The 11,927-nt window shown below is 41.1% G+C and overlaps 1 protein-coding gene across 1 annotated transcript in view; it reads right to left on the bottom strand.

Moving 5' to 3' along the window:
• The window catches only part of LOC136532870 (cation-chloride cotransporter 2-like), a gene marked incomplete at its 3' end in the record, with an annotated part of 29,577 nt that extends 20,197 nt beyond the window's left edge, over window positions 1–9,380 (bottom strand). Inside the window, exons 1-6 of the mRNA XM_066525450.1 lie at window positions 8,983–9,380; window positions 6,477–6,625; window positions 6,216–6,294; window positions 6,036–6,127; window positions 5,516–5,630; window positions 5,066–5,166 (exon numbers count right to left, since the gene is read on the bottom strand). Of these exons, the coding sequence (XP_066381547.1) occupies window positions 5,066–5,166; window positions 5,516–5,630; window positions 6,036–6,127; window positions 6,216–6,294; window positions 6,477–6,622 (533 nt within the window). The remainder of the gene's footprint in view (window positions 1–5,065; window positions 5,167–5,515; window positions 5,631–6,035; window positions 6,128–6,215; window positions 6,295–6,476; window positions 6,626–8,982) is intronic.
• Window positions 9,381–11,927: the final 2,547 nt, after the last annotated feature.

Consider the following 11,927-nt stretch of genomic DNA (forward strand, 5'->3'; position numbering starts at 1 on the left):
ATTGGAGAAAAATGCTAAGTTTGTGTGGTCCAAGAAGTGCCAGGCTAACTTTGAGGAATTGAAGAAGAGATTTACTACAGCCCTAGTATTGGTCTTGCCAGATTTGAACAAGAACTTTTGTATCTATTGTGATGCATCTCGTCAAGGTCTCGGATGTGTTCTTATGCAAGAAGGAAGAGTAGTAGCCTATGCATCCCGACAGTTGAGAAAGCATGAGCTAAACTATCCTACTCATGATTTGGAGTTAGCAGCAGTGGTTCATGCTCTGAAAATATGGAGGCACTATCTTATCAAACATAAGAGTGATATCTATACTGATCACAAGAGTCTGAAGTATATTTTCACTCAGACAGATCTGAATATGAGACAGCGTCGATGGTTGGAGTTGATTAAGGATTATGATCTGGATGTACACTATCATCCTGGAAAGGCGAACGTTGTTGTCGATGCTCTTAGCAGGAAGAGTTACGCCAATGAGGTGCAAGTGGCATCTATGTCAAGTGAGTTGTGTGCTAAACTTAAGCAACTAAACTTGGGTTTCATCACTAATGCAGTAGAGTTTGTGATAGAGCCTACCTTGGAGCTAGAGATATGCAAGGGTCAGTTACAGGATAAGAGGTTGCAGAGAACATATGGATGATAATGGAACTTGCAGAGAACATAGTGATTGGTAAGGAACCAGGTTTCCATATGGATGATAATGGAACTCTTTGGTTTGGGAAAAGACTATGTGTGCCTAAGAATAAGGCTATACGAGATGCAATTCTTTGTGAGGCACATGAGTCTGCTTACTCTATACATCCAGGAGTACCAAGATGTATTTGGATCTGAAAGAGAAGTATTGGTGGTATGGACTTAAGAGGGATGTGGTTGAATATGTTGCTTTATGTGATACATGTCAGAGAGTTAAAGCAGAACATCAAAGACCTGTAGGATTATTACAACCAATGAAGATACCTGAGTGGAAGTGGGAAGAAGTTGGTATGGATTTCATTATTGGGTTACCACGCACTCAGGGAGGTTATAATTCAATATGGGTGATAGTGGATCGGTTAACTAAAGTTGCTCACTTTATACCGGTCAAGACTACTTATAATGGACCGAAGTTGGCCCAATTATATATGGAGAAGATAATTTGTCTACATGAAATTCCCAAGAAAATTGTGTCTGATCGGGGTACTCAATTTACATCCCTTTTTTGGCAGCAAGTACATAGTTCATTGAGAACAAAGTTAAATTTTAGTATGGCATATCATCCTCAAACAGATGGACAAACTGAGAGGACTAATCAGATTTTAGAGGACATGTTGAGAGCTTGTGCATTGAAGTATGGTACAAGTTAGGGCAAGAGTTTGCCTTATGCAGAGTTCTCCTATAACAACAGTTATCAGAAGAGTCTCAATATGGCACCTTTCGAAGCTTTGTATGGATGAAAGTGTAGAACCCCATTGTTTTGGAATCAAATAGAAGAAACTCAAGTGTTCGGACTGGATGTTTTAAGAGATGCAAAAGAGCAAGTAAGGATGATTAGAGATAACTTGAGAGTGGCACAGTCTTAACAGAAGAGTTATGCTGACAATCGGAGAAGAGAATTGGTTTTTGAAATAGGGGATTATGTTTACCTAAAAGTATCACCAATGAGAAGTGTGAGAAGGTTTAACATGAAAGGAACGTTAGCACCAAGGAATATTGGGCCTTTCAAGATTTTAGAGAGACATGGAGAAGTAGCTTATCAGTTGGAATTGCCTGAGAGATTATCAGGTGTACATGATGTGTTACATGTGTCTCAATTAAAGAAGTGTTTGCATGTACCAGAGGAGTAGATACCGTTAGAGGAGCTTACAGTTAAGGAAGATCTCACCTATGAGGAATTTTCGGTAAAGATTTTGGAGACAGTAGAAAGGGTTACGAGGAGCCGAGTTATAAGGATGTGTAATGTTCAGTGAAATCAGTATACAGAAGATGAGTTTACTTGGGAAAGGGAAGAGGATTTGAGGAAAACATACCCACAACTTTTTGAGTAAGCATCGTTTGAATCTTGGGGACGAGATTCATTTTAAGGGGGTAGAAATGTAACACCCTAAAATTTGAATGATTTTAAAATAAGTGAAAATGATTTAATTATGCATTTTGTGAGCAAATAAATTTAGAAAAATAATAACTTTGTTAAAAATAAAATCAAATGTAGGTCTACATACATGTTGCTGCATATTTTACTTGTGATGCTTTGGTTTGATTGAAATTTGTAAAAGAATTTAAATTTGAAATCAAATTGGATTTGAAATGGTGTTTAAGAAAATAGAAAAGGAATTGGAAAATGGTAAATCATCTTCTTCTTCAATTTAGCCTGAAGGCCTACTCCTCTCCCCTTCGCCGGCCTGCTCTACTGTTTCTACCCTCTCTCTCGTGTGGGCCGGCTCCCTTCCCTCGCCCTCCCTCGGCCTGCCTCTGCTCCCTCCGCAGTCAGCCAGTTCGGCCTGTTGGCCCAGCCAGCGACCGTCTCTCCTTTCCCCTCTTCCCCGCCTTGGCGTCAGCCCGTTCCCACAGGCCCAGCCAAAGTTCAAGTCACGCGGTAGCGTCCCTCTCTCTCTCTCTCTGTGACTGACGTGTCGGGCCCACCTATCGGCGCCGTCCCCTACCTCAAGTCGTCGTCGTGCCGGACTCTGATGCCATCGTGGAATCCATCTCCGCCCCGTTTCCTCGCCTTAGCGTGTGCGCCACGCCCGAACCCCTCATAAATACCGCCCTAAGCCACACCGCACCTCCCCTGCCTAACCCTAGCGCACCGCCGCCTCTGCCTAGAGCTTGCAAGCGCGCTACAACCCTAGCTCATCGCCGTCCGCCCCGCCAAGCCACGCGCCCCCTCCATCCGATCCGCGCCATTGTGACCTACCTTGGTGAGTTTGCCGTGTCTTCCTCTTGCTCCCCGTGCTTTCTTTTTGACCGATGATGTCTGAAACGTCGTGAACGACGAATGTCGGTTAGGTCCCCTGCTTATTCCGGCCATGCGCTGCCGTCTTAGCTCACCGCCGGCAACTCTCTTTCCTTCCCCTCTAATCTGAGCCATCCATCCTTGTTCCGACGCCTTAGATCGGCTTATACCCCTTCGGCTGGGGATTTTGCTAAAGAGTCCCTGCAATTTTGTTAAAGAGACCCTCTGTTTTCTACAAATTAACCCACAATCCATAGCGCACTCCCAAAATACGTTTTTCTATTCTAAAAGCGTTGTTTCTTTCTAGTAGATTCAAAATACGTTTTTGTCTATTTACAGTTTTGCCACTATTTTCTTTAGGTCATAACTTCTCTGTTTTAACTCGGATTTGATCCGTTCAAGTTGCGTTAGATTCGTAATTAAGTAATCTACATGTTCATCCTACTGTTAGACATGTTTTCAACTTTTAAAATTCAAGGTTAGATTTAATCTATTATTTTAATAAAAGATATCTTGTTTAATTCATAACTTTTTCGTTTTAGCTCTGATTTTTGTGATATTTGCGTCTGTGTGTTCGTGACAAGACGTAGATTTGTTTTATAAACTTTTTATCTTGATTTTATGCTGATTGGTGCACTATTCTAATCTATAGCCTTTGTTTGTTTTGCATGATTGCTTTTGAATGCTTGTATGTTGTTGTGATTATCGAGTAAGACGGTGAGCAATTCGTGGGTGATCAAGAGTACTATTTGACGAGTAGGATCATCAGGAACACTTTGTTCAAGGTAAGTATAGCATAGGATTATCCTTGTTTTCTATCAACCTTAATACATTTAATTCATACTGCATGTGTCACCTTGATAGAGATTTCATAGAATTGAACTTATACCTTGTCTCCTATGTGATATGCATTGGGTAGCTTTGCTAGTACTCAATTAAACTGTGATATTGTAACTTGACTAATGGTATATGCAATAAACATTAAAATATGACTTTTTAGCAACTTGGAAACATGGGGCTAGGGTATTTAGCTACTTTCTAAATGCTTCAGATTTCTCTCTCTAAGGACTTATCTATAAGTGATCATCCATGACTTATAGTACAGCTATGAGGGCCACATGGCTCTGGCTTTAGCTCAGTATGAGGACCTTTTCTAGCTTGTTAGTGGTTACCTTTATGGTGTAAGAATGGCTTGACGAATCAGGTATAGGACAACCTCTACTCTTATGTGTATAGCCGTGATGGAATTGTGTCATTCGACAGGGGGTTCCTATGTCTGTTTATCGAGTGAATCTAATGGCCCTAACTTGTTAGACTAACCTTTGAAGGCTTCATAGTGAACCCTACCTGCTCACCTTGGAAGTGTTTTGGGAATAATTAACTTGGGCATATGGGTATCACGACTCACAGTGAAAGTGTACAACCTCTGCAGAGTGTAAAACTAGTATATCAGCCATACTCACGGTCACGAGCGGCCTTAGAACACTTATGGAATAGATGATCACTATTAATTACTTGTTTATGCTATTCATTATTCATGTTTACGTTGATCATATGTTTTACTATGGGATTAAAACAATTTGTTGCTACTCTTATGCTAAAATTGTGACAATTAAAAGCTGAATGTTGTTAAACCTGTGTCAAGCCTTTTGAGCCTCATGAACCACATGTTACACTTGTTGAGTACGACACATACTTACGCTTATTTATTTTCATTATTTGGATAAAAATCCTGGATGGGTAACAGATGGCTATGGTAATGACGACTTTTACGAGGATTACTAGACTTGTGGTCAACCAGTTGACGTCCCTGTGATATGGAGCCTCTGCGAGAGATTTTTCTTTATACTTCCGCTACATTTATGTGAAGACTCTGTCTTATTATACGTTATGTAATAAACACTTGTGATGATACTATCTATAATTTATCGGCTTATGTGTGAGACTGATCTCTGGGCACACATAAGATTATGTATCACATTTTATCCTTAAAATCGGGTGTGACGTATCCTTTCAATGATATACACCTAACTATGAATAATGATTTAGGGGGATTTAGGCCCAGAGGGTCACATATCATTTCTCTAACATTCACATGCATGACGAGAAAATTAAATAAGCACGTGGACTTACATAGCTCCAGCAACTGCATTTCCAAGGAAGAAGCACAACCCAATACTAATCCCAACTTCTGGACCAAGTGCACGACCAATTAGATAGTAAGGGCCACCGCCCTGAGAATAAAAGAAAATATATCTCACTCTATAGGTGTTCAAATTTCTAGGCCATCCATTCAAATACAACAAATTGTGAACTAATTTATTTATTTTTAAACAAGCGGGTGACAGAGAAAATACAAAGAGGATATGGAAAGGCAAATAATTCTAGTAAATTTTTAGACTTTTTTTCTTCTAATTTTGAGATTTTGATTAAATATTTTTACTATTTGTTAGATTTTTAGGTTTTAACCTCACCGTCTCACATATTTCACAAACATAGAACAACTCATTGATTTGCAAATGCGAATTGTAACATACTTCGAGAAACTTCACCTACCACTAACTCTACCCATATTCAGCATACCTTCATTGCTCCATTTGTTGCAATTGCACTTAATGACAATCCAGTTAAAAATGTGCATGCACCGCAAAATGCGACTAAAACAAGTGACTGCCATATGCCTCCCATACCCACAATCCTGTGGTAAATAGAAATAAATTGTCAATTCTTGAACATTGGAATATATTGTTAGTTTGTCCATAAGAAATAGACAATGCCATGAAGCACAAATTTCAAAATGCTAAAACTTCTTGACACTAAAAATTTAAACTATTGACTTACTATATCTAGATTTGGTTATAAGATTACAACCTTACCATTCTAAGGTTTTGGTTAACTATGAAAATAGATCGCTGCTAATGACTAAACAGATAGCAAATGTAGCACGAAGGATATTTCCCAAAAACAGATAGTTATATTTTACATGATACTTGATGACATATGAAAATATGAATACAGTAATGAAAGCTGATGTGCTTAAGCTGGAAAACTATCTAGAAACTAATGCAACACATACACAATAAAAATGATGGTAGAAGTATACCAAGTAAAACGGATATAATATATTATTCCCAAGATGTTCTGCAGACATGGAATAAATACACCCATCAAGGTGTCTTGTTTAGGCTCAGTTTCCTACACACCAAATAAAATAAATGTAATTATCAACAGAGTTATGTTTATGAAGAGTTAAGTGTTTTGCCCGCATATGGACCAAAAAAACCTTAGGGAATCCAATGGCTATCTCAACATCCTCACTGTCCCTAGGGCTAGATGTTGCCTGAGCTTGTTCTCCTGCCATACTGTTCATAATCAATTAGATAAATGGCACGTTCCTTTTCATTTGTAGAGTAAAATAAATAGCCTTAGGTTTCTAGCCATTTCCTTAAATATCAAGTGGTTAACAAAAGAAAACACAAAGTGGTAACAAAAACAACCTAATATCTAGTAAATGTGGTGAAAATAGTAGAACAAGTGGTCATACCTCTTGAGTCCCAAAATATTGACTAGAGAGTCAAAACCAAAGAGCTCAAGCTTTGAATCACTTTGAGATACATTAGGTACAGCAAGACCATTTGAAGAAGCCATTTGTGTTCTTGGGTCAATACTTTGATTAGCACTAGGCTTCATGACCTATCATATAAAGAATTATATATAAGCATGTAAGTTCTTGCACATTTCACACCAAAGCTGCGAATAGTTTTCTTTTCAAAACTCATAAATGGATAGTAGAGGAACATGACCACTATCTAGAATAATTGGAGAAGCTTAGGATGGCGCTACATTGTTATACTACATTAGACTTGACGACGGTGAAAGTATTGGTGCAATATCAACCAACACAAGGAAAATTGCACTTCTAGTCTAGGCTCTAAGCTTGCATAATTCCTTTAAAGAACAAGTGATCAAACCAATGTCATTTCAAAGTATACAACCATGTGTCCAAACTGACATGCCAAAAAACTCCATTCATTCAATTTAAATCAAACAACAGGTCTTGTTCAATGTCCTACATAATTTAGTTTGCATAATTTTTATGGCCAATGGGCTCAATACAAGAGAAAACGATAGGGTAGTATTTCAATTTATGGGCTCTTTATCGCTAGCCCTAAACCAATGTCGACAAAGCACCATGGTATTAACTCAAATTACTAAAAAGACAACTCCATGCCTTGGGTTCCTAGCCTCACTTGACCCATTCTGGATCTCACATCTGTCGCCCCATGGCTATGGCATCAATTGATAGCTCCCTCCATTGGCCTAGGAGCATGAGGGGATCAATGGCATCAATGAGGAGGACCCGGCACCAAAGCCATGCCTTGGCAGGCAGGGGTCCTGGCTATTGTCTATGGAGCTTGGCTCATCCGCTATGGCACTTAATTAGGTGATAGTGTACCGCTAATTTCCCATGCTGTTTAAAAAAAGTCAATGTAATATTAGGTAGCAAGTAGGGGATGCAATGGGTAATTTTGGTTTGTCTAGGCATTATATTGGACATAGGGATAGGGTAATTGAGATGTATGGTGAGTGCAGCAAGCTATTTCAATGTTGTATCTATCCATGTTGCTGCGGTAGATATTGGAGATATTCAGCTATTGGGATGACGGTTATGTTCTAGGTAACACGCATAAGTGCTTACCACACATGTTTTACTGGGGCTTTGATGTATAAATCAGTGACACTGGTTTTAACCCACTTGCCTAATGAGGTTGAGATAGCAGCCAGAGTTGTAAGTTTTTTATTAATTTTGTTAATGGTGGATAGGCCATCGGGACATTGATTTAGGACGAAGCCGATCGGTGCTTGATTCTTGACAGATTTCTTTGCTGGATATATCCTTGAGCAACTCATTCCCCCCTTGTCTCCAATGGGTATTGCAATAGGTGAATTATTGTCAACAGACCCGGACTGCCCATACGATCCACACCTGGCACTCATGCAAATTCCGCAGATTCGTTGGTGCATGTTGAGTGTTGACATATGAAAAATGACATCTAACCCATCTTCATATTCCAATGGTGCATGCCTATACTTCTTACAAGCTGGGGCCACCCTCTAAATAAAAGACAAATGTCAATCCTTTTGTAAAAATTAATGCTCATCAACTGAGAAAAAATAAACATATACTCGTGTATACCTTAATCTTTCCATTCCACCACTCTTCAGTTGTAGCAATAGTCCGAATTTTAGGCTCACCCCCTAACCTCGGGGGATGGATTTTCAAAGTCTTTCATGCTCTGTATTCAGCTCTGAGGGCATCCATCCCACCTATTTCTATGTTGGCCACGACGGTAGGACCCTGCCAGTTTGTTCTTCAAACTTTCAACAGGCTCTGTGTGTAACCTTATGGCCTGTTCTGGGTAGCTAGCGATCTCTTCCAAAACTATCTCTATCCACGCTCTATGTGCAATGGCATCCAATTTTGCAGTGGCTTTCCTTTTTTTTGTTGTCCCTTTTTCCATCTATACAGAATTATCATTGCAACCAGCCAATATTACTAACTCACTAACAGGCTTCCGGCATTCATGAAGATGAGAAAATGAAATGTACATGACTACACAACAATAAACAGGGTGTGCTTACAGTTGAACTAACAGACAGTGCATGGAAATTTCAGGGGAAAGGAAAGAATTCAGAACATAGAAGGACATGGCTGGCAAATTCAGAACATAGCAGGATATACCATTACTAAACAAGTTAGGCCTGTTGTACGATTTGCTACTGAAAAAAAAAATGATTCTTCCTAACATATAGCCAGATGAATTAATTCCAGTTGCAGTATCAGCGTCATCAGCTTAGCTAGACCTACTAGTAATCAATCTTGTGTTTTGTCTTTAAGCTGCAGTTGTTAAGGCCAGTCTTAGTGGGGATTTGTGTTGGAAACAGTGTGGACTAGTTTCATTCCCATAAAAATCATTCTACTCCCATGAAACTCTATTCATCAATATTATGTCATATCAGTATATTTATTTAATGCTCAAGAAACTCACGTGAAATTCTCAAGGCAAAAACTGCAACAAGTTAATGCAACAGTTCTTCCCATCCAAATTGCAGCAAGGAGATTGTAAGTTGTAACCTCTGAGCAACGCCTTTCCAGATCTGATTGGGAGACCAAGGAGGAGAGGAGATGCTCAAGTACGTCGGCTTTGCGGCAAGGAGTGGGTGGAGGTCCGAGGTTGGCCGGCCGGACTCGTCTGCAGCAGCAACGTCGGAGGCGGCCGGAGCCTGACGATCTCTACGGCAGCGGAGGAGCGGGTTCGCCGTCACCTCTCCCAGGAGCTCCGGTCAGGGAACGGATGAGTGGATGTACGTGGTGGCGCCCTGCGACCTGACCGGAGGCGCCGGGCGGCGGCCGGCCAGCAAGCCCTAGCAATTCCGGCTGCGGGAGAACCCGAAGGGAAGGAAACGCACAAATGGCATGCAAAGTTTGTTTTCAACCGGTGGCAATTGTGGTAAATACTTAGTTTTGCCAACTCAAAATCAGCCGCACAAAGCTCCTCTCCACCCAAACCAAAATATAAGCCGAAAAAAGCTCATCTCCACTCACTTCTCACTTACTAACCGTTAGCTCACGTTATTTCTAGGGAACACTAGTTTTTAATCCGCATTATTAGAAGCTGGCGTATGGAATTGGAATGTATGAATGTTTTTATTTTTCACATATATAAGAGCATCTCCACCAAATCTCTTTTTTTCTTAAAATATGCTAGGATTGAGAAAAAAACATGATTGGTAATTTTAGGGGAGTGTTGTTGTAGGTGTAGTAGATTGAGAAAATCCATCCCCTTTAGGCCTCACGGGGGAAACCTTTTCTCTCCTCCCTTTCCTCTCTCCCTCGATCAATCGGCGTTCTCTCTTTTGTACTCTAGTGGTAGCAACTAGCACGGTAGCGACATGGTGGCCCACGTGGCTCGCCCACTCATGAGTCAACCCTGGCAGCAACTCTAGCGTGACAGAGTCCACACAGCTTGCCTGCTCGGCCCTCGGCGGCCTCGGTGTGCTCGGCCCTGGGCGGCCCTCAGCGGACTAGTGCGATAAAGCCTGCTCATCCCAGCCTTCTTCTTCGCCGGTTTGAGCTTCCTCTTCGGCGGCATAGTCAAAGAGACATGGCATGGGTGCATCACCACTAGCGAAGGAGGCTGTCCTGAAGCGCTTTGGAACGCGGCGGCAGACTCCATATACGGTGGACAGGGAGCAATTGCAGCAGTGGTGAATGTGGTCAAGTGCGGGCAGCTGGGGCTACGGGATACTCCAGACGCCAAGAGCTCAGGGAAAGATAGCTGGGGCTATGACAACCCGATTCTAGCTAGTGATCAGCCTCTGCAGCAGCCCCCGGACACTGAACCATCACCAGTGATGCTAGATGCGAGAAGAGACGGTGGTGGATGCAAAGAGATGGAAGATGAAGTGGGAAAGAAACTGTTATGGGAAAGGGAAAGGGGACGAAGGGGTATCCCCTATTCCCCTTAGTTTGAGGGAATGGTAGAGATTTTTTAGGGATTAAAAAAACTAGGGAAAAGGATAAGAAAAGGGGTCTATTGAAGCATTATTTTTTTGATCTTATTCCCTTATATGATATGTTTTAGAAAAAAAAAGTGATTGTTTTTTCAACTAGTGATGATGCTCTAAGGTAGATTTGGGAATAAGATAGGCACCCCATGACCGACACCGAGTACATCGTCCACATTGCCCATGGCTATCGAGAACGCTAAACATAACAACGGATAGCCTTAATATAATATATAAAACACTCTTATAGGATGGATCAATAGATAGATATTGATATAGACAAAATAGATATTGTTTGACAAGACGAGTTGGATGAATATTGTATCATGGGAGTGAATAAATATAAAAAAGAACATAATTTAATGATTTGTGGCATCCTCTAAAAGGTGAGTTTTAATGGGTATCTATTCTTAAATTTTGGATAAATTGCTAGACCCATGACTAGTGAGCATAATGAGAGGAAAGTAACTAGCCAGAGAGTGTTCTCGTTAAGGATACAATGAGAACCCTCCCTGACCCGATACATTGAACCAACATCTAGTCTTCTTCCTCCTCTAATCCCAAAACCACCACACTCTGTTGTCTTCACCCTCAATCTCCCCCCTCTCCCCCCACCGACCATCCCTAACCAGCCTCCACCGGTGGTGGTGCCACCACCGCCCACCGTTTCGCCCACACATCATCACCATTGTGGTCCTGACTACCTCTTCTAGAGATCTCTCTAAACCCATAAGCGAGTAAGCGACACATATCCTCTCCCCAACCAGAAACCCTAATCGAACCTCGCCAAAGGTGGCCAGAGAAGGAGGTCACCGTAGGTGGATGGAATTTACTTCTTTCTCCTTCCTCATACTTCATTTTATCCCAATTTTTCATTCTTTGGATTTGAATGAATATTTCTAAATACGGGGGGCCTCTCCATTTAGGCTTAAATGAAGAGAGGCTTCTCTATTTAACTTTTGTAGGTTCTTTGATTTGAATTCCAATTATGTCCATGTTTCTGTTCCTCATAATAAGACCGTGCCTGAATTTTGCACTTTGAAAGGAACAGTCTTGCAGGTGAAATTGGCCAAATGAAACAAACACCATCCAAGTCAATGGAGAGCACATAGCAGCATACAGAGAGGAGTAGACGAGTTGGCAGCTTTGATTTCAAATAGTTAGGCCGAAACCACGCAATGGATGCTAAACGCTCATAAATTGGCAGGGCTTGAAGCAAATTTAAATAAATCAACTAACATTACAACACAGTTGAGATTACATGGATCAACGCAAGAAGTTGTACATGGTACTCAGCGACATGCCAACATTCTAGTTGCTCATAGCACGCAGATTACAAGCACCCATCACCACGTGGCAGCCATTGCTAACTTTAAGGTGCTGATCACCAAGTGCACCGTTCCTTGCAGGCTTGCAGCTATGCAGC

Source organism: Miscanthus floridulus, unplaced genomic scaffold (genome assembly GCF_019320115.1).
Source record: "Miscanthus floridulus cultivar M001 unplaced genomic scaffold, ASM1932011v1 fs_734_2_3, whole genome shotgun sequence".
Classification (NCBI taxonomy): domain Eukaryota; kingdom Viridiplantae; phylum Streptophyta; class Magnoliopsida; order Poales; family Poaceae; genus Miscanthus; species Miscanthus floridulus.